The 23,812-nt window shown below is 29.7% G+C and overlaps 3 protein-coding genes across 5 annotated transcripts; 1 reads left to right on the forward strand and 2 right to left on the reverse strand.

Annotated features, from left to right (window-relative positions):
* Positions 1 to 6,613: 6,613 nt before the first annotated feature.
* LOC141537402 (uncharacterized) lies at positions 6,614 to 10,064 on the forward strand. The gene is made up of 4 exons (XM_074258387.1): positions 6,614 to 7,119; positions 7,178 to 7,460; positions 9,046 to 9,248; positions 9,509 to 10,064. Exons 1-4 carry the CDS (start codon positions 7,117 to 7,119, stop codon positions 9,629 to 9,631), a joined length of 612 nt encoding a protein of 203 aa, XP_074114488.1. The 5' UTR covers positions 6,614 to 7,116; the 3' UTR covers positions 9,632 to 10,064.
* A 141-nt stretch (positions 10,065 to 10,205) lies between these two features.
* On the reverse strand, positions 10,206 to 16,296 carry LOC141537401 (ribonuclease Oy-like). Of its 2 annotated transcripts, none has more exons than XM_074258385.1 (3): positions 15,773 to 16,269; positions 10,989 to 11,856; positions 10,206 to 10,471 (listed from the first exon to the last, which is right to left on the reverse strand). In XM_074258385.1, the coding sequence occupies exons 1-3, from the start codon at positions 15,829 to 15,831 to the stop codon at positions 10,331 to 10,333; spliced, it is 1,068 nt and encodes a 355-aa protein (XP_074114486.1). In that variant the 5' UTR covers positions 15,832 to 16,269; the 3' UTR covers positions 10,206 to 10,330. The 2 variants fall into 2 exon arrangements, with proteins under 2 accessions (XP_074114486.1, XP_074114487.1); XM_074258386.1 differs by having other exon boundaries at positions 10,332 to 10,471; positions 10,999 to 11,856; positions 15,773 to 16,296.
* Positions 16,297 to 18,460: 2,164 nt separating this feature from the next.
* Positions 18,461 to 23,252, reverse strand: LOC141537551 (uncharacterized). Of its 2 annotated transcripts, none has more exons than XM_074258589.1 (4): positions 23,094 to 23,252; positions 21,499 to 23,025; positions 18,940 to 20,011; positions 18,461 to 18,716 (listed from the first exon to the last, which is right to left on the reverse strand). In XM_074258589.1, the coding sequence occupies exons 2-4, from the start codon at positions 21,555 to 21,557 to the stop codon at positions 18,540 to 18,542; spliced, it is 1,308 nt and encodes a 435-aa protein (XP_074114690.1). In that variant the 5' UTR covers positions 21,558 to 23,025; positions 23,094 to 23,252; the 3' UTR covers positions 18,461 to 18,539. The 2 variants fall into 2 exon arrangements, with proteins under 2 accessions (XP_074114690.1, XP_074114691.1); XM_074258590.1 differs by having other exon boundaries at positions 21,499 to 23,040; positions 23,094 to 23,230.
* Between the last annotated feature and the right edge of the window lie 560 nt (positions 23,253 to 23,812).

Consider the following 23,812-nt stretch of genomic DNA (forward strand, 5'->3'; position numbering starts at 1 on the left):
ATTTTCTTAAGCTAAGAAAATTTACACTCCAGTTAAGAATTTTCTTTTTCAGTGCAGGATTTTACAGTTTGAAATGGAAATTTTTAGCAGTTGATAATTACTTATTACAAATCGACTATTATTTATTACAGTTTACTTTTTTCCGTATATTTTTTATATTTTCAAAAATCAAAAACGTTAATTTATGTAATGAATTGAATTATTATTATGTATTCCAGCTATAGGGCTATAAAAAATGTCAAAAGAAAATTGCTTTTTATTAACAGTTAATAAATATATATATATATATATATATATATATATATATATATATATATATATATATATATATATATATATATATATTAGGTGGGTCAAAAAAATCGAATAATTTATTTTTGACTTTATACTCTGAAAAATAGGTTCGTAGACACCTAAAAAGAATTCTCTCCAAGTATAAGCTCTTAATTATAACGGGAAGGTCCTCCGCTTTGCGGGTTTCTATTTTTTCGAATAATCAGATAAAAAAATTTATATCTCGCTTCCAACTGCTTGGAAAAATATTCCGTGGCATAGATTTTGTGAGAAATTGAATGCTTTACAAAAAAGGTCTCTTATGACTTTTTCAAAAACTCAACCGATTAAAAGATATTCATAGTTGAAGTTTGGCTATTTTAAGGAAAATATTCGTTTTTATTATGAATTTTATAAGTCGATGAAAAAAATTATTTCGGATTGCGGAACTCATGATTTTGTAGGAAATTTACTGCTCTACAAAAATGGTCTCTTATAATTTTTTGATTAAGTGAAGCCGTTACGAGATATTCATCGTCAAACATTAACGAATATCAATATTTCCAGTTTTTGATCAATAATTCGATAAATTTTAATTTAAACTATGAGTTTCAGGAAAATTTACATAAATTTGAGTTTCGATCGATAAAGAAATGTTATAAACAATTTTTTAATATTGTTTTCAGTCTTGAGCTTGTTTGATTGCATTAAAACAAGAAATTAGAGCATTTTTTTCGACATATAGCCAATGATTAGTTTAATTTGAAGTGAATGACATATTTCTTTGTCAAATTTAATATGAAACGTATTGAATCAAGTGAGAAACAACCAGTATTTAACTTTTTTATAGATAAATTTTTTATTGAATTATCAATTGCAATATAATTGTCTATATTTTTAACATAACAGTACGCTATTACTATAAATAATTTCTTTTATTACAATTTGGGAATGTTTTTTGATGTTCTTTGACAACTTGCAATAAGTACTGGAATTGTTCTTCATTTTTGTCAAGCATTGATTATATTCACTGACTAATGCAACAGCTCGCTCTGCTGAATCATTGACAACTTTTAGTTGTTGAAAGTATTCTTTATTTTCGAGATAACTCTCATTAGTAGGCCATAATTCAACATCGACATCAAGAAAGTCATACGGTAGATCGAAGATTTTGAAAAGATTTAATGACTTTTTAGACACAAAGTCACTCAGAGTTCTCTGCGCCAATGAATTCAAATCTTTTTAGCAATTACAAATCTTTTAGCTTTAGAATCTGTACCTTCACGAGTATTAACAGCTTCAACAATACTTTTTTTTACTTCTAATGGAACGCCATCGTCAAACAGTGATAAAATGGCAAGTTCATCGCTCAAATACCATAAGTGCGAAATCATTTTTTCACACGTAGCTGAAGAAATCAAAGGATTGATATGTTTGTACTCCAATAAATTTTTCATAAACTGCAAGTCATGATAAGCAGCAGTTGTTGCAGAAGTTGATGAAAACCAAGCTTTTAAATACAATGTGACTATAAAAATACAGAAATGACGAAGACCATGCAATTCTTTCTGAGAGAGTTTGAATTCATCTCTGAATAGATACATTTTCAAACTATAAATGGCCTTAGCCATCCATCTAGCATGATGAACAGCACCAGGACGTTTGAAAGAAATCTTTTCTTGAGGCATTTCTCCAAGGAAAATCAATGATAATTCCAATAATTCTTTATCTAACTTATTATAACATTTCTTTATCGATCGAAACTCAAATTTATGTAAATTTTCCTGAAACTCATAGTTTAAATTAAAATTTATCGAATTATTGATCAAAAACTGGAAATATTGATATTCGTTAATGTTTGACGATGAATATCTCGTAACGGCTTCACTTAATCAAAAATCATAAGAGACCATTTTTGTAGAGCAGTAAATTTCCTACAAAATCATGAGTTCCGCAATCCGAAATAATTTTTTTCATCGACTTATAAAATTCATAATAAAAACGAATTTTTTTCCTTAAAATAGCCAAACTTCAACTATGAATATCTTTTAATCGGTTAAGTTTTTGAAAAAGTCATAAGAGACCTTTTTGTAAAGCATTCAATTTCTCACAAAATCTATGCCACGGAATATTTTTCCAAGCAGTTGGAAGCGAGATATAAATTTTTTTATCTGATTATTCGAAAAAATAGAAACCCGCAAAGCGGAGGACCTTCCCGTTATAATTAAGAGCTTATACTTGGAGAGAATTCTTTTTAGGTGTCTACGAACCTATTTTTCAGAGTATAAAGTCAAAAATAAATTATTCGATTTTTTGACCAACCTATATATATATATATATATATATATATATATATATATATATATATATATATATATATATATATATATATATATATATAAATCATTTGCTGTGCGTTAGTCTCGCTAAAACTCAAAAACGGCTGGACCGATTTTCAAAATTTTTTTTTTGTTTTGTTCGTTATAGTTCAGGGATGGTTTAGAAAAAATTTTGGAATTTTGGAATTGAAAAAAATTTCAGCTTAAAAAATAAAAAATTGTTTATTTTGTATCGAAATCGCTATTGTTACGCTTGAGCCTCAAGGTTGCAAGAGTATACAAAATTGTCCAATATGCAGGAAGATACGTACAAGTATAGTTTGGGTATCTTTTATATATATATATATATATATATATATATATATATATATATATATATATATATATATATATAAAAGCCATATATAATAGCTAAATTTGTCATTACAGACAAATTTTTGGGAACTGCGGGAAATAAAGGATAAAGGGGGAAGGGGAGGACCTTTACTCAGTAGGAATTTTCGGTAACTGAAAAAGTAATTCGGACAGCCCAGACCGGGAATCGAACCCGGATCGTTTGGTTACGCGCCAAAGGCTCTATAATTTGTTATACATTTATTATATAAATAAAACACATAAAACATATTAAAATGACCAACAAGTTTCATTTAATAACTTAATACCAACTTAACCGTCTACAATAGACCAGTGTTAATTGTTGACAAAAATAAATTAGTGTTTGCAGGTTAAAAATCACAAATCAAAATTTGTAAAAAAAAAATTTTTGTAGGTGAAACGAAGTTCACCGGGTCAGCTAGTATATATATATATGTGTGTATATAGGAGACTTTCTATAGATATAGTCACTCATCACGATATCTCTGGACCTATAAGACCTAGAGACTTGAAATTTGGCAGGAATATTCCTTTCACCGAGTAGAGGTCAGCTAAGAACGGATTTTACAAAATTCCACCCACAAGGGGGGTTGCGGGGGCGTTAACAATGAAAAATTCCCGTTTTTAAACTATAGCTCCTATCGACTCCAAATTTTTTAGGAATCTTCTGTAAAAGATGTAGAAATAATCTATAAATGAATTTTACGATATCTCACCTCACAGAGGGTTGCGGGGGTTGGTATTAACAATCAAAATTTTTAATTTTCAAGCTATAACTCCTACAGACACCAAATTTTGTAGGAATTTTCTGTAAGTGATGAAAAAATAATTTATGAACGAATTTTACGATATTCTACCCCAAAGAAGATTGCGGGGGCGTTAATAATGAAAAATTCCCGTTTTTAAAATATAGCTCCTATCGACTCTAAATTTGGTAGGAATCTTCTGTAAGAGATGTAGAAAAATTCTATGGGCAAATTTTACGATAGCTCATCTCACAGGGGTTTGCGAAGGTGGCTGTTAACATTAAAAATTTTTAATTTCCAAGCTATAGTTCCTATAGACTCCAAATTCTCATTTCAAATTTTTTTCTTCGTGTCAATTATTATTCATTTTTGAAAAAAAGCCACGCAAACATTATAATGATTGCACTTTGAAAGTTACAATGAATATTAGCTGGAATAATTACATGGATAAAAGGTATATGCTAATTCGATGAAATTTGGAATTTGTGAAATTCAAAACAATACTCTAATTAAATTTCAAGTTTAGATCTAAAAATGCAATTCTATAAAATTCCCAGTGACGCGAGCGGGTAACAGCTAGTATTTTTTATAACAGTTAAATATAATTTATAACAGTTAATAAATTACTTATAAACTGTTAATAAATATTTGTTAACTGTTAAAAAATATTTATTAATATTTAATAAATAATTTATTAACTGTTAATTGGCATTAAAAAATTATTTATTAGCAGTTAAAAAAGCTTATTAAATAAAAGCCAATTATTCTCTTGAATCAGTGTACAATAAATTTACAAATAATGTATTTATGTTCATTTTATCTCAACTGGTAATTATTTGGAGCCTTTATCCGATAATAATAATAATAATAGTTAGGAAAATTTGTTCCAAGTGGATTTCAGTTCGTCCTGAAATTTAATCCCTTAACTGACTAGAATTCGTAATCCGCTGTCATCGGACACTTATCAACTTACTCTACTATTCGGTAAGACAAGCCTTTGTTAAGAAGAATAATTCTGAATTCTTCGGAGGACTACGACGAACTTTTACCTTCGGTATCTAACAAAACTCGAATTAGTTTTATCTCAATACAAGGTTATAGAGTTTTACTAATTTAAAACTTTCGGGATCGTGAATGAGAAGTAAAAAAAAAAAAAAAACGTATTTTTATATATTTCTGTTGAAGTTATAATTATTGTTAGTAAATTAAATCTGGATCCAGAAAGTCTGGAAAACTGAGGAGAGGAAAATTCAGATTTGATTTAAGCTTCATAATTGAGTTTTACATGCGCTTGATTTTTATTATTATTCATTTTTTTTTTTTTTATGGTAAAAAAAATGCTTGGAAATATTCGAAGAAAAAAATCGATTTGCGTCAGGGGAATAGTGATGCAGAGAATTGTATTTATTCAGTCAAACTAATTTAAGCTCCGGGAAAAAGTTGAGTTGGATTGACGGGATGCTTGAATAATTACGGGAAATTGGGTTATTTGGGAAACAAAAAAATTGGGGTGAGTTTATTTCATTTGTGTTGAGAATTTAAGATAATCTACTTTGAAGCTTAGTGAGTAAGATTGAAGGAAATTTTAATAAAAATACTATTAAAAAAAAAAAAAAAAAAAAAATCGAAATTTTTGAAGGTAAATAGATACAAAACGACAGACTGAGGAACATATCAAAATTTGAGATAAATCGGACGAGTAGTTCCTGAGAAAAATGACTGAATTGATTTTGAGTGACGATGCAGGATTAAAATAATTATTCTTTTTTTTAGATATAATTAAAATTCTAAAAAGTTAATATTGAGCAATATTACTCACCGAAATTTCGACTAAATGAATTGCATTGATTTTGAACATCAATGCAGTAAACTGTGATATGAATTGTGTTCAACTAGATGAAATTAAACTTTCATAGCGATATTACTGATTCTGATATGATAATAATCAGTAATTAAGATGCTGGATGAATTGCATTGATTCAATTTAAGTTTTTATGCTAAATTTTTTTGAATGATGCCTGGCTTTGTAGCTGAAATATCAAAACGAACAATTGCATTGACTTTGAGAGTCAATGCAGTCCATAACCTTATTTTCCTTAGAACTGCGCCTCTTATTCGAGGTTTATTGCTACATTTGAACAATTCTAATCTTAAGTGATGAGTGGGATTTTGATTAGAGAAATTGCATTGATTTTGAGTGTTAATGTAACATAGAAATGCTATTTTCCGCAATTACGGCTCTTTTAATCGAAATTTCAACGCTAGATTTTAACAATTCTAATCTTAACTGGTAATGATGATGTCGATTAGCAAAATTACATTGAATTTGAATGTCAATGCAGTCTAAAAACGTCAGTTTCCGTACAAACACATCTCTAAATAAAACTCCAAGGTTACAATTAAACAATTCTAATATCAATTAGTAACTGACACTTAAATTAAAGAAATTACATTGATTTTGAGTGTCAATGCAGTCTAATACGTAGTTTTTCTTGTAACAACGCCTATTTTTCAACATTTATTGCTCCATTTAAATAATTCTAATCTTGAGTGATGAGTGGGATTTTGATTAGCAAAATTGCATTGATTTTGAATGTCAATGCAGTCTAAAACGTTATTTTCCCCACAAACACATCTCTAATTAATATTTCAATGTTATAATTGAACAATTCTAACCTAATTAACAATTGACACTTCAATTAAAGAAATTGCATTGAATTTGAGTGTCAATGCAGTCTAAAAACGTCATTTTTCATACAAACACATCTCTAAATAAAATTCCAATGTTAAAATTGAACAATTCTAATCTCACTTAGTAATGAATACTTTAATTAAAAAAATTGCATTGATTTTAAAAGTCAATGCAGTCATTTTTCACAAAAACGGCGTTCTAAATAAAAATTCTTGCCTAAAAATACAATATTCTTTAAAAAGTCACGTAAGTATAAAAAAAAGTAAGATTTCATTGTTACTCAAAATTTCACTTTTATTTTCTAATTGTTCCATAAAAGCAGTCCTCATTTTACCTCATCCACCTATCATAGATTTATGATTATTTTCTCTCTTCCTTTCGTCTTTCCGTTCGCCGTATATATAGAGGGAAAGTACGGGGAATAATAATTCACATATTTATACATCTCACGTTTCTATAGCAAGTGAATGCTTCCTTTGTATATAAATATAACTTGCTCGGAATTGAATCTCACTTGATTGCCAGTTTGATTTTCGTCATCAGACATCAAATATCAGTCGTATAAATCGGATTAAGATCCACTTACAGTTTTACGTCTAAAATAAGTACAAATATATATATTGCACCGCGTGTGTCAACAGTTTGTAATAATTCATCAGATAGTAAAGCTAATCAGTGACTCTGAAACAAAATGGTAACAATCACCGACAAAATGGCGACAAACGATAAACTAAATATATTGTCCATTACAGAACACAAATATTGGGATTTGTCTGATGATAGCATCATCAATATCTTCAGTTGTTTCCGTCAGTGTTAATCCAGGATCCGGAATAAGGCCGTCGAATATATTAGGAGGCGCTGGACAACATGCAAGTTTCGATTTCATCCGGCCCGGATTAACCCAGACGTCCTATTCATTCAATGGCCCCAGCTCGCATCAATCATTCAGCTCAAGCATTGGGAACCCATTACTAGCCCAAAAAGTCCTCCCTAATGTTGCTCAAGCTCTGGCCTACAGAAATCCTGGACTCGGTAAAAAATTTAACATCTTTATTATTATTACTTTCCCTCTTTTTACTTACTCTCGGTTATTATTTCTCTTGACATCGATTTATCTTAAGAAAGTTCTTGTTTAAGAGTGATGGTGGAATTAACATTGAAATAAATCGGTAAATAATTTGAAAATTTAGAATTTGAGTTATAGCCAAGGAAGGTTTTGAGAAAATATTTTTCTTCCTAATTATTTTCTTGAGTGAAAAAAAAATTTTTTTTTGACAAGAAATTTCATTTATTCCAACAAATTAATTCTCTTGCTATAAGAAATACGTATCTTGATCCAAGAAAATGTATTTAAGTTAAAAAAATCTTCTTGTTTTAAGAAAATTCAGCCTCTCGCTCCGAAAAATTTTGTTATTGATAGAAGTAAATTTTCTTGCCTTGAGAAAATTTCTCTCTTGCTCCAAAAAATTAAATATCTTGATAGTAAATTTTCATTAATATTTTTATTAACTAACATGTCAAATGGGAAGATCAAATAATATTTCATCATTTTTTTTCATTCAATATGTAAAATTGCACGCTAAAATAATATAAAATGAGCATCAAATATTCAAGAGAAAAATTTTCTCAAGGTGAAAAAATTGTTTTCTCCGCTGAAGTAGGTGGCGCTGCTTCTCTAAAGTATCTAAAAATCTTGATCAAATATAAAAATTTATCGTATCAAGTATTTATGATAATTCGAATAAAGAAAAAATTACTTTCACCAAGAATAGAATTTCTCGAAAAATTTTTACTTCGACCAACACAACTTCGGTCTTCCTTCAGGCACCCGAAAATTTTCTTGAGCCTAGAATTTTGTTCTCTAGTCAAGAAATTTTTCTTTCTGGGTACACAGAAAGAAAATTGAAAGAATTTTTACTATTTTACTATCGTAATTTTTATTAAATAAAATACTGATGATTTTAATACTTGATAAAATAGTCTTAAAAAATCATAAAATTGTCTTAAAAAATCTTAAAAAAGTCTTAAAAAATCTTAAAATAATCTTAAAAAAATTTTTTTTTAATTTTTCGTGACTATTATAAAATGAGCTAACAGCGACAGAGCCCCGGAATATTAAAACGGAGCGTCTTAAAATTGTCCAATAATAAGTTTTCAACAATTTCAAATTCAATTTAAAAAGAGCGTACTCAAAAATATAGCGGTTAGAAAATCGTAAAATCGTCTAAAAATTAATTATCATAAAAAATTCGAGAGCCAAATTTCAAAAATCTGCTCTCGGAATTTTTTTTTAACGTCTTAAAAAAGTCTTAAAATAGTCTTGGTTTGTGTCACGTTTAAGACCTTAAACAAAAGACAATTTTTTTTACACGGGTGAGATAGAAGCGTATTTGCATTAATTTTAAGCGTCAATGCAGTAAAAAGCATCAAATTTTTTTTTCAAAATTTTTACTCGATGTTATTAAAAATATTTTATGTAACTCCTTAATATTATAATAACTCTAATCGTTTGAGCATTGATGCACCAAAAAAACATTTTTGCAGAAAAAAAGTTTTTCCAAAATTTTCTCAAAACCAATTTTTCTTGCTTTTGTAACCACCCAAAAATTATTTTCAGACTATCAACCCCAAATTCGACCAGAACTGTTCCAATATTCTCAATATCCATCGAGAGCTTCTCCAGATGCTGGTGCAGTTTATCAACACAGTTTGTTAAGCCAACAATATCAGCAGCAACAACAAATAAATAATAACTATTACCAAAATCAATTAGCGCAAATATTGGCATTGCGTCAAGCCCAATTAACTTCTATTGAAAATGTGAGTTGATAATTATTCTCCATTAACTTCTACTTTTATTTGGTTACGAATCGTTAATTGCTGGTTATGCACATTCACAATTGGAATTACTTCTTTGTTAGTTCAAATTAAAAAAATGGCCTTTGTCTCTTATAATCGAAACTCATTTTTAATGTTTTCATTTCTTCATTTCTTCTCGTGAATTGTAATGAAAAGATTTTATTCAATTAACCAACAACTACGATTTAGTCATTAATAAAACTGATTACGTTTTTTTCTAGGCACCCGATCAAGTTCAACAATCACCTGTGGAGCACCAGAATTTATTAGGCGTCGCATATTCCCCATCAAACGCCGTATCGCATGTGAAAATCAGTGCAAATGGCTATAAATACGATTTCTAATTAATTATTTAATTATTTTAAAGACTGTATCATACTTAATTACATCAATTAAATAAAGTTATCTAATATAATTATCAAGAATATCAATTTAAATTTGATAACATCAATCAATAATAATTCCCTGAAGGCATCTGTTTATTGTTCGTCAACAAAATGGAGGACGCATGTGCGTGTCAATACATATGGTAAAAACATTTCCTGCAAAATCGAGCGTTGTCTACTGGCTAGAGAAATTTAGACTTTTGTCTGTCGATAATAAAAATCTGGATGAAACAATTTTTAGTATCAAACCCTGTTAACACAAATTAAACAAACTTCGCTTAAACCTACGGCCGAAATTTGACGTAAAGTTTTCGCTAACAATTGTACTTATATCTGTTGACGTGAAGTTAAGGTTAACTTTTTGTAACTTCGCGTTAAATTTGAGCGAATCTTTCGGAAAAATTCCGGCAGTAGATTGACCTTAACTTGATGCGTAAATTAAAGTCAAGTTCTAGGAAACTATTGCAAATATAAAGGTTGATGGTCAACCCATGCTAACTGGGTAAAAGAATAAGATCATATGTGGGCAATATTACATGCATATGATATTATATTAAAGAGATTGATCATAATGCAACATATTTATAAGTTATAATTACACAATAAATTACACTGATTGTAACTTTAAAGTTGTTTTGTTCATCATCGATCTTGTTTTTATCGAGGCACTTCTGCTAAATAAGAAATTTCAATGTTTCTAATCTTCGGATTATCATGTTCCTCCTTTGGATGGTCTATAGATTTAAATTGGTGGTCATAACACAATTGGATTTCTATTAAGTAACGTTGTTGGGTTATCTATGAAAAAAAAATTTTTTTTTTCTAATTGATCAGATCAGATATGGTCACATCTGATTAAATTTGATCACACATGACCGTACCTAACTATTTATAGTCATATATAATAATATATGGCCAGATGCGTCCAAATAGATCATGTATGGCAAAAACGTGACCACATATAATCATATGTGATCAAATGCGGTCATATATGGTCAGACTGTGATCATATGTGATCAAATATGATCATACGTGACCAGATATGATTATATTTGACCAGATATGAATATATCTTAGAAATTGGGTCATATTAAATTTAACGTGATCATATATGGCCAAATCAGTTTAGATATGGTTGCATATGATCGGGCATAATGTAATTATGCCTGACCATATATGGTCAGCTCTGATAATATATGGTCACATGATCACATGTTATATATAGAAGATCATGCCATATCTGATCAAATATAGTCAGATCTAGTATCAATTTCCCGACACTCATTAACGAAAATAAAAGTTGAAAGAATCTTACGTGATCATACCAGTATTTTATGTAAGGATAACAACCATGTTTTTTTTTAACAATACTGTACAACTCCGTCAACTTGACCTTAGTTCCTTCGATAAACCCACCATCCTCCAGGGTTTTTTTGAGGTTTATGTCATCATACAACTTAAACGTCATCTGAAAGTATCCTATCTGGTCACAAACATATTCCGAGCGAGTGGCACATTTACCGTGTTTGTTGAACTGGTACCGCCAAAAGGACTCATCAGTTCTGTTAATCTCATCATACAAAGCTGACCACAGCTTACTGAGTCTTTCTACCAGACTTTCTTTACTAAACAGTAGCTTCTCGTTGTATTTTATGAATATCTGGTTACACCAGTCTTGAAGTTCTTCTCCACCTTTCGAAGCCGTAGGCCACAATCCATGAATTGTCCAGTCATCAATCAATTTATGTTTATGATATTTTTTACCGGTTCTTTCTCCAAACAATGCTTTTGTTATCGGTGAAATTAGTGCCAATGTAAAGTAATCGAAACAGTCTTTTGCTGAAGAGTTTTTGTCGATGCAAGTTTCCATTGATGCATATGTTGGTTGAGGGTCAGTTTCTTTTGAGACATGACTTGATTTATCATAACTTTGGGCGCTGTCACTACTGTCTCCTGATATAGAACTAAGATTACTTTTGCTAGAACTGGCAACGCTTGATATAAAATGATTATCTGGATAATTTAGATATCCACGTCCAGAATAAAGTCCAGTATGACTAGTGCCCTTTGAACTTGATTGACCTCCTGGATTCATTATATCTAAAGCTCTATAATAACTTATTTTTCCTTGAACATTATCCGCTGTGAGATTTTTATTACTATTTGGACTTGCATTAACATTCCTAATTACAAAAATCATACAATTAAAAAAAAAACTGCAAGTTTGTTTAATTTTGTTGTTTCTAAAAAGTTTAGTTGAAGTTATTGAGATAAAATAAAGAAGAAATATTTAAATAATTTACTTGTCCAAGTAGTTTTTAAATTAAATTATTTTTTAAATTCAAATTTAACCGCGGCAGTGACGTAGTATTATTTCCGGCGCGCAACGCCATCTTACAGAGAGTTTTAAAACTATATCCATGTTAACGTTGTCTTCTTAACTAAATAAATAAACGGTTATTTTGTAATACAAGATATATTTATCGGTGAAATAAATTAATAAATTAAAAAAAAAATATTTTAACGAATAAAACAATTATTTGTGAAAAATAATTATTATTAAAAAGCGCGGGAAAGATAAATACTGACCGATATTTAACAGCAATACTTCAAGTACACCCGGACACGTTATGTCTTGTTTCTTCAACCCGATATCAATCATATTTTTTATTTATTCGAGATTATTTTGCATTAATAAAAAAAATTATCATAATTTGCTTTTACACCAAAATTTTCATTTTTTATAATGAATTTAAAAAATACACTAGTCACAAAAATTAAGGGATATAAAAAAAATTCCAAATTTTTTGGTGATTTTCAGCGAGCTGTAACTCCGAGGAAAATGATCGCACAGAAAAAAAAAAAAAAAGCAAATTATAGCTCCAAGTGTCTAGTTTTTAGATATGACCATGAAAATTTTTTGTCATCGTCAGGTCTGGAGAAATCCTAAGAAAACTACTGAAAAAAAATTTTTCGAAATTTTTTTTCGTCTTAAAAAAGGTCTACGGGCTTCAAAAAATTTTTTCGATTGTTTCGTTTAAAAGCTCTTTTAGTAAATTTAATACCCTTTAATTTGACGTAATCAAAAAGCCTGTACGATAATTTGCCGCGGAGTTATCGTCAATCAAAGCAAAAAAGGTTTTTTTGACTTTGGAAATCAATAACTCTGGAAATAATGACCGTATAGGAAATCGAAGGAGGGTTTTGAAAACTACACAATATTCTCTATAAGAGAACGTAAACCGCTTTTGAAGAAAAAATTTTTTTTGAATTGAAAACTCGGACTGAAAAAAAGACAAAAATTCGCATAATTAAGGATATTTGGATAACTTGGTATAACTTTGGATAAAATGGATGAACGAAGGATATCGTTGGTAATTTTTAACTTCAAAGTGTCCTCTAAAATCCCTAAGAAATTCAAAGCGCTGCGATTTTTTGTTCATAGTGCCCAGAAGCTTCAAATTCTGTGTTTTCGCAAAAATCACCATTATGAGCAATTTTGTGATTTTTATTCATTTTTCCATTGAAAAAATTTTTTTCAAAATTCTTTATTTTTTCGATCAAAGAGATTGATTTTTCAAGAAATTTGAAAAAAAAATTTCAATTTTTTTCGAAAATTTTTTCGAAATTTTTTTATCAAAAATTTTTTTTTTTTTTTTTTATCGTCTTCAGAATGCTTCACTATTGTCAAAAAAATTAACTCAATTTTTTCTGTCCGCTACAACTGCCTTAGTTTTAAATCTCATTTTAAAAATTCAATAAAAACAAATTGATATACCCCCGCGGAGTTCGGCTTTTCCTCACACAAAACTTGAATTTTACGTTTTCTTTTTAGCCTAAATTCCTTACGTGAATTTTATGTAAGCTTTTCTTTGATAAGCACCTTTTGATATGCCTCGTCGACATTTAGCTGCCACAGATGTGGCTCGCATTGTTACCCTCCTTCAAGAGGGCTACAGTCAGGTGGAAGTAGCAGCTTCTATGGGAGTGAGCCAGTCCGTTATCAGTCGGGCCTATGCCCGATTTAACGCGACTCAAAGTTACGATCGTCGTCCGGGTCAAGGTAGACTACGAATCACTACCGAGCGTGATGATCGAGCTATCATTCGAGAAGCTCGTCGAAACCCTACTGCGCATGCCCACATGATCGCTCATCAATTTCGCAATCGTCGACAACGTCCTCCCCAACAACACATATCGGCATCGACGGTTCGAAATCGCTTTCGAGAGCAAGGACTACGCGCTAGACGCGCAAATCGCGTGCCTATGCTCACTCCACGACATCGCCGAGCCCGATTGGCCTATGCTCATGATCATCACCATTGGGGTCGTAGACAGTGGACCAGTGTATTATGGACTGACGAATCTCGATTTTGTCTTCATGGCAGCGATAGACGATCTCTCGTTTGGCGCCGTCGTGGAGAACGAGATCGGGATGGTTTTACGAGACCAGTTACAGCTTTCAATGGTGGATCAGTCATGGTGTGGGCAGGCGTGTCCTTCAATACCAGAACCCCGTTGGTCATCGTTCGTGGGACGTTGACTGCCGATAGGTACGTCGACGAAATTCTGGAGCCACACGTCCTGCCTATGCGCACACGCATGGGGGCAAGACGGTTCATTTTGATGCAGGATAATGCTCGTCCTCACACTGCAGTTCGTACGCGAACTTTTCTCCGCGCCAACAACGTAACAACGCTTAATCATCCAGCGATGAGTCCTGATTTGAACCCAATTGAGCATGTTTGGGACATGCTTGGGCGTCGATTGCGGCGAGACTATCCGCAACTGCACAATCTTCATCAGTTGACTCAAGCGTTGTTACGTTGTTGGCAAGGAATTTCGCAACGTGATATTCGACGATGCATCAACATGCAAGAGCGTTTACGAGCTGTGATTCGGAACAGAGGTGGCAATACACGGTACTGAGCAGTTACTGCCGTGCGTACAGAGGTCATTCGGCAGCTGCAAACAGGCAAACGCGCAGACAAAGACACACACACACACACACACGCGCGTGTGTGTGAGAAGCGTAAATCCGACCGAGCAACCTCCACGTGGTACGCTTTGGGTAACGCTAATGCCGGCGGTAAAACAACAGTCGAAAAAAATTGAGAAAATTTCGAAAAAATTTTCGAAAAAATTGAAATTTTTTTTTCAAATTTCTTGAAAAATCAATCTCTTTGATCGAAAAAATAAAGAATTTTGAAAAAAATTTTTTCAATGGAAAAATGAATAAAAATCACAAAATTGCTCATAATGGTGATTTTTGCGAAAACACAGAATTTGAAGCTTCTGGGCACTATGAACAAAAAATCGCAGCGCTTTGAATTTCTTAGGGATTTTAGAGGACACTTTGAAGTTAAAAATTACCAACGATATCCTTCGTTCATCCATTTTATCCAAAGTTATACCAAGTTATCCAAATATCCTTAATTATGCGAATTTTTGTCTTTTTTCAGTCCGAGTTTTCAATTCAAAAAAAATTTTTTCTTCAAAAGCGGTTTACGTTCTCTTATAGAGAATATTGTGTAGTTTTCAAAACCCTCCTTCGATTTCCTATACGGTCATTATTTCCAGAGTTATTGATTTCCAAAGTCAAAAAAACTTTTTTGCTTTGATTGACGATAACTCCGCGGCAAATTATCGTACAGGCTTTTGATTACGTCAAATTAAAGGGTATTAAATTTACTAAAAGAGCTTTTAAACGAAACAATCGAAAAATTTTTTTGAAGCCCGTAGACCTTTTTAAGACGAAAAAAATTTCGAAAAATTTTTTTTCAGTAGTTTTCTTAGGATTTCTCCAGACCTGACGATGACAAAAAATTTTCATGGTCATATCTAAAAACTAGACACTTGGAGCTATAATTTGCTTTTTTTTTTTTTTCTGTGCGATCATTTTTCTCGGAGTTACAGCTCGCTGAAAATCACCAAAAAATTTGGAATTTTTTTTATATCCCTTAATTTTTGTGACTAGTGTAGAATTGTTAATCAAAAAATTATTAGAACATTTTTAAAATAAAGAATTTTTTAATTTATAAATTAATTCTTATAGTGTAATTCAATATCAATAAAAGTGCTTTGATTAAAATTACTTACGATTTGATAGTTCTGACTTTTTGTTGTAAATTATTCCAAACGTTGTATGTATTAGACATATTGTCAATTCGTTTTTTTTTTTGTCAGATAAAATATATATTAATCACTCACTTTGTCACGTACGCAATTATTAACAACAGTGATAAAATCAGTAAAATTGTCGTCGTATATATAACATAATAAGATTATGGTACAATCTTCGAGAATACAAAATTGTTTAAAATTTCTTCTTAAATTTCCATTCTGAGCCAGAAAATTCTTCTACAGAAATTCAATGACGCAAATTTGATTATAAGAGTACAAAATGTCGTTTCATATGATATGCAGCCATTTTAAAAGTAATTTCTAGAAAACATCTCTTTACTAACAGTCAACAAGATGGCGGACATACGCATGAGTATCATATCTATAGTATATATACTGGGTGGGAGAAATCAGGTAGTCGCCTGTGGGTAAGGTAGACTTAAATAGTATTCAATGATGGTAATAAGATATGGATATCCATATAAATGCTGCCAATAAAGTAAAATCTTCTACTTTTAAAAGTAAATGTCATAAAACTCATAATATACTTTATTGAACAAAATTAATGGAACGGAAAAATGATAACATGTTTATAATAATAATAATAATAATAATAATAATAATAATAATAATAATAATAATAATAATAATAATAATAATAATAATAATAATAATAATAATAATAATAATAATAATAATAATAATAATAATAATAATAATAATAATAATAATAATAATAATAATAATAATAATAATAATAATAATAATAATAATAATAATAATAATAATAATAATAATAATAATAATAATAATAATAATAATAATAATAATAATAATAATAATAATAATAATAATAATAATAATAATAATAATAATAATAATAATAATAATAATAATAATAATAATAATAATAATAACACACATAATAATAATAATAATAATAATAATAATAATAATAATAATAATAATAATAATAACATAATAATAATAACACATAACATAATAATAACATAATAATAATAATAATAATAATAATAATAATAATAATAATAATAATAATAATAATAATAATAATAATAATAATAACACACACATAATAATAATAATAATAATAATAACACACACACACACATAATAATAACACACACACACATAATAACACATAATAATAACATAACACATAACACATAATAATAACACATAATAATAATAATAATAATAATAATAATAATAATAATAATAATAATCATAATAATAATAATAATAATAATAATAATAATAATAATAATAATAATAATAATAATAATAATAATAATAATAATAATAATAATAATAATAATAATAATCATAATAATAATAATAATAATAATAATAATAATAATAATAATAATAATAATAATAATAATAATAATAATAATAATAATAATAATAATAATAATAATAATATTGACGTGACACCAGTGCTGCCTTATTTGCCAGGAGATATTCCCCAGGTTGTTGAGAATGACAGTTGCAAAATTTATTGGAACATGCCATTTGCAACAACCCGGCGGATAGATCACAACAAACCTGATATTGTACTCTTCGACAAGGCCACTCATGACATTTATGTCATTGAGTTCTCGGCCCCGGCTGAATACAACATCTCAGCCAAAGAAGAGCAGAAAAGACAAATATATCAGGATCTCCTGTTTGAAATTGGTAAACTTTATCCAGGTTACCGTGTCAAGCTTGTCGTCCTGATTGTTGGCGTCCTAGGAGGGATGAAGCAGTCTTTTGTATCCTCACTTGCCAAAGTTCCAGCTTGCTCATCAAAAGCTGAGTTCTTGGCAGTTAGGATGCAGAAGGCTGTTTTACTTGGTTCTCTCCGTCTCTTAAGGGAAATGACTTTGGCCTGCTGTGATCACTAACCGCCTTGTTGTGCGGAGTGGTCCAGCAGTAACGGACGGAGCTCAGGCTGGGCCCTTTAATAATAATAATACACACATACACACACACACATATTATTATTATTATTATTATTATTATTATATTATTATTATTATTATTATTATTATATTATTATTATTATTATTATTATTATTATTATTATATTATTATTATATTATATTATTATTATTATTATTATTATATTATTATTATTATTATTATTATTATTATTATTATTATTATTATTATTATTATTATTATTATTATTATTATTATTATTATTATTATTATTATTATTATTATTATTATTATTATTATTATTATTATTATTATTATTATTATTATTATTATTATTATTATTATTATTATTATTATTATTATTATTATTATTGTATTATTATTATTATTATTATTATTATTATTATTATTATTATTATTATGTATTATTATTGTATTATTATTATTATTATTATTATTATTATGTATTATTGTATTATTATTATTGTATTATTATGTATTATTATGTGTATTATTATTATTATTATTATTATTATTATTATTATTATTATTATTATTATTATTATTATTATTATTATTGTATTATTATTGTATTGTGTATTGTGTATTATTATTATTATTATTATTATTATTATTATTATTATTATTATTATTATTATTATTATTATTATTATTATTATTATTATTATTATTATTATTATTATTATTGTATTATTATTATTATTATTATTATTATTATTATTATTATTATTATTATTATTATTATTATTATTATTATTATAATGATAATGTGTTATTACATGGAATTAAACGGAAAATATCTTTTTGTTGATGTTTTCCGCAGCGTTACATCATAGTGGAACAGCAACTTCTTGAATTTAGGATCACGATATGGGTCTCCTGGACAATCCATAGGTTTCAGATCATGATCATAGAACAGTTTTATTTCATGTGCATGGAAGATGTTACGATCCTTAAAAGTCATAAAATATTACAAACTACTTTTTTAACTTCCCGCTAATAAAATTGAAAGTTTTCAAAAATCGTGAAGTCCCTCATTAAAAAAAAGAATTAGAAAGCTAAGGCTATCAAAAGCGTTGCTGCACAATATTTGTTTAAAATCTACCGAACTATTTCAAAATTTGAGCCAGTAAGTGAAATTCTAGCATAATTAAGTAAAATAAAAAAAATCTTACCGAGTCTCTCAGTTGTTCGATTTTAGGATAACCACCATGTTTTTTTTTAATAATCTCGTACATTTTCGCCCAGGTGACAGTTGTTCCGGATTTAAAACCACCGTCAGCAAGCGTTTTCGTGAGGTCTGCACGATCGAACATCTTCAATGTCAGATTGAAGTATCCTTTAAGGTCTTTAACATGTTTTGACCGCGTCGCACACCTGCCGTGCTCATAAAATTCATGCTTCCAAAACCCTTCTTCAGAATAACCATCATTCTTGTAAAGACTAAACCACTTTTTACGTAGTTTATTGACAAGCTCTTCATCATTTAGCAATAATTGTTCATCAAACCTCATGCTAATCAGATTAGCGCACTTTTTTTCCAGTTCTGCACCGTACTTATAAGAAAAAGTCCACAATCCATGAATAGCCCAGTCATCATTCAACTTATCTTTCCTATATATCTTACCGAGGGATTGAGCATTCAAGGCTGCCGCTTTTGGAAAATAACATGTCAACATAAAGAAGTCGAAGCAATCTTTAGCGGATGATTTTTCATTAATACAAGTCCTTAAAGATGCATAACCTCTCTCAGAGCTTGACTGGTGTTTAGAACGAGACTTGCTTCTATCACTGGTAGCCCTTGATCTTGAAGAATCTGTTCTAGAACGGGAGTGACTTCTACGGTTGCTGGCCTTGGATTTAGAAGAGTCTCTTTCGTGACTTCTATCTCTTGATTCGTAAAATCCTGCACTAGAATCATAATCATCGATGCGACTGCTGTGTTTTGATTTGGACGAATCTCTCTTGGATCGCTGATCACTTGTGCGACTGCTGTCTCTTGATCTAGAAGAGTGTTTTTGAGAGTGATGGTAACTTCTACGACTGCTTTCCCTTGATACAGAATCTGCCTTAGGGGGAATTGAATGTCCAGAGCCATGAGAATATTCTTTGTGTCTGTTGCTGAAATCGGCTTTACTAGTAGGACGATCATACGGACAATTTGGTATGATTCTCGTAACACTTCCGTGCACTGCACCAGAATATGAGGTTGACTTTGGTAACTCTGTCTCTGGATCGTCAGTATAACTGAGAAAAGTTAACAATTAAGTGATTCTACAGTGTAATAGTATTTTTTCTCCAACTTCATTTTTAGATCCAGAAAGTGGTATTCTTGTGGGACAAATACCAAAGTTTAATCTCCACAAGAATACGAACTTGTTACAGCAAAGTTTGGTTTTACTATCACCAAAATTCTCTAAAAAAAGTTTGGAAAATCCAATAATGCACGCCTCATAATCTCATTTTTCATAATAAAAATTGATTAAAATAAAATACAAATACTTTTAAATCTTTCGCGCCATTTTTTACCCTGAAAAGAAAGGTAGGGGAGAAGGGGGTGAAAAATTGAAAAAACGCTTCATGCTGTTAGAATTAGATTATAATATGTTAAACTCGGATATGATCAAAATTTGAAATCATTGCGATTAATAAATTTTGAAAAATTGAGATTTTTTTATTTTTAGGCATGTAAACTTTTTTTTTGGCTGGTGACAAATTGTTTAATAAAATTTCAATTTTTGAATTAATTGATAAAGTTTGAATTGTAGTCGTTGTATATACTTATACTTTATAATCCTCAACTTTGTTTATAGTGATATAATAGTTTATTTATGTATTATTTACTATTAATTGTTATAAAATTATATGGGGTCAATTGAACCAGCAGTCCCGGGGACGATTGAACCATACGGAGAAGCATGGGATATGCGCGCGCATCTTGACTACTCTACGTGAAAAAACTCAGGGAAATAACCTAACAATTTGATGAACTGAATTTATAATGAAAATTATTTTTAAATTGATTTTTAATTTATTTAATATAATATCTGTGCATTAAAACGATGCAACAGTAATATTAGCAAGTAACAATTAATATATTATTTTCTTAAAAGTTCGGGTTTGAGTTTTAAATATTATTGGTTCAATTGACCCCAAGCAGTGGTTCAATTGCCCCCAAGCGGGGGTCAATTGAACCATTCGACGCATTTGGATAAATCAATAATTTTTTAAAATTCACTTTGTTTATTGCCTAATTTATGTATTGATAATGATAGTAGATATAATAAACTACCATTCCAAGAAAAAAAAAAATTATTATTTAGTTTTAATTCGAATAGTAAAAAATTTTTGTAAAAATAGTAAAAAGATTTTTGTAAAGCGAAAGTAGAGCACTACTTCATCCGCTTCGCTTATGAGGTGTGCAATTTATATCAAACAAACTTAACCTCACCTAATTGATGCGAATGTGTCTATAGAATGACGGCCGTTTTCATTTTTTATTCAATGAACTATCAAGAATTAAAAGTATTATTTAATAAAAATTAAGCAAACTTTTCAATCCTCGATTTCGCCGTAATAAATAGCATTTAATAATTCTAATACACACATAAACAAAATAAAAATCATATCAATTGATGAAAAAATTAGAGCTTTAAAAAATTTACGCATAACATGAGCGCTTGAGGCTTACATTTGGATTTACCAAAATTCTTTTGAAATTATTGTATACTTACGATTTTAAACTTTCTACTATATCTCTCATTCTACTGTAGCTCCTGTCTTTATTAAACATTTTCAACTTGTTCGTTGTTCGCAAGACAAAACAAATTTATCTATACTTTGTCACTATTCACTATCAGGATTAATAATGATCTAGTTATTATAATTGTCATCTGCTTTATAAAGTGAGACATTAGAAAATTTTCGAGAATGCAAAGCTAGAGCTTTTTTCGATGAAAATTGACTATCTTATCAGTCGAGAAAATGTCGCAGACATTTTGTACAACTTCGACACTATTAATCACTTTTGTTGATGAAAATTGGACCTTGGAGAGGATTTTTTAAATTGAACATTCCAATTTTTAAAAAGTTATTCAATAAATTATAAATTTACAATACAAAATTATTATTTAATGCAAAGTTTATTTTTAAAAAATTATAATAAACAAAAAATCCGTACATTTTACATCAATCTGCCATTTTGCCGAGCTTAGCTTTCGCAAATATTACCAAGGAATTAAAAAAAAAGAGCGATTATTTACACTAAACAATACATTAACTGCTCATGATACCTTGCAGTTAACCTTAGGCCTACAATTTACTATAGTTTCACTAAAAAACCGCGTGGTTACACAAAAAGTCCGCCATTTTGTCGTGCGTAACTTTCGCTAATATCACCAAGCAGAAACTCAACAAAACAACGATTATTTACACTTTTAATGCTTAAAACTAAGCTTAGACCAAGTTTCACTATTTTCTTTTAAAAAAACCGGATAATTACACAAGAAGGACGACAAAATGGCGGACAAAACAACGTTTACTTATGACAAATGACACTACTAACGCTTAAGATTCTACTAAAATAATAATAATATAAAAAGCGAAATAAAATCAAAACTTTTCCAAGCAGAAGGAGTTCTAAAATGGGACGGTGCTATCAAGAGGGTCCGTGCTATCAGGAAGGCATGCTATCAAAAGGAACCGTGCTATCAGGAGGGTTCGTGGAATCATCACAAAAATCTGCCCAGGAGTTATCGTCGTAAAATTCTGGATCCATCCTGGTTTTTTTGGTCGTAGGCCTGAAAATAACTTCGACAGACTCGATGTCAAACTCGTAGACGAAGGTCATGACGTTCTTTGGGGCGTATTCCTCGTAGTTGATGAAGAGGCCATCTTTGTTGATGAAATCCGGGATGGTGTAGGTTATGATGTCGTCTATCTCTAAAAGAGCGTCGTGGTTCATGCGGATTTTCGTGCCATTTTGTGTCACCATCCAGATCTTGAAGTTTACAATCACCCGCTTCCCCTCTGTGAACTGCTTAAGTTGCAAGGAAATCCATTGGCCGTACTCGTTTTTTGAACCGTTGAAGATCAACGTAATTTCCCAGAGGAGGTCGTGGTACGACTTCGTAGTGCGGACTGAGTTGAATATCTCGTAGTTGCTGTCAAATTCCGTGTCTAACAGCTCGTCCACGCCGTTTACTCTCCATTGGTGGAGTAAGTTCTTCTCGACCGACGCCATAGCTTTAGACAATTGCTTACTGGAAAGATTTTTACTTTGGTTTATTGTTGGCGAGTGTTTGAAATTAATCGAGAATTCAGTACTTACCTGAGAGCGAAATTTAAGGTGGAAATTCTACAGCTAAGGTTAATTTTATACGCGCACTTGGTTAGCAGGGTTTTTGGTTATGTTCTCTAGTCACGCCGAATGCCGATGGGAATATCGGTGAAAGTTTTTTTTAGAACTTGGGCAGGTTTGAGCTGCCTCGTGTATGCGTTGTAAGAAAGGGAATCAAGGCCCGTTTACAATAATTGGAAAGTTTGGATTATTAAAATGAAAATTAAAGAATTGAAATAAAAAGTTAGAAAATTCAATTTTTAAAGGTCAAAATTGAAAATTTAATTTTAAAATGAAAGATTTTAATTGGTGGAAATTTTAACAAAATTTTATTCAATTCTTTAATTTTTGAGGTTAACATTTGTTTTTTAAATGTAAAAAATAAAAAATTTCTGAAAAAAATTTTGAGTTGGAATAAATAGAAAATTTAGTGTTTTTTTTTTTTTTTTTGGACAAATTCGTATAAAAGAGATACGAAGTGGGATTTCAAAATTAGAAATTAGTTAAAAAATTATCAAGAAAGAAAATTTTGTAAAAATTTTCCGGACTTTTCTCTGAAAAACTCTAAAAAAAACTTATCTCAAGTTCTAAAAGACTTCTAAAGACTTCTTCAGAGTTTTTGAGAGAAAAGTTCGAAAAATTTTCACCAGGGTAATCTATCACTAGAACTATGTTTCTACCCTGATTAAAAATATTGATTGAAAAGTATT

Source organism: Cotesia typhae, unplaced genomic scaffold, assembly GCF_013202065.1.
Source record: "Cotesia typhae breed Kobodo isofemale line unplaced genomic scaffold, CoteBio_Ctyphae scaffold_91, whole genome shotgun sequence".
Taxonomy (NCBI): Eukaryota; Metazoa; Arthropoda; class Insecta; order Hymenoptera; family Braconidae; genus Cotesia; species Cotesia typhae.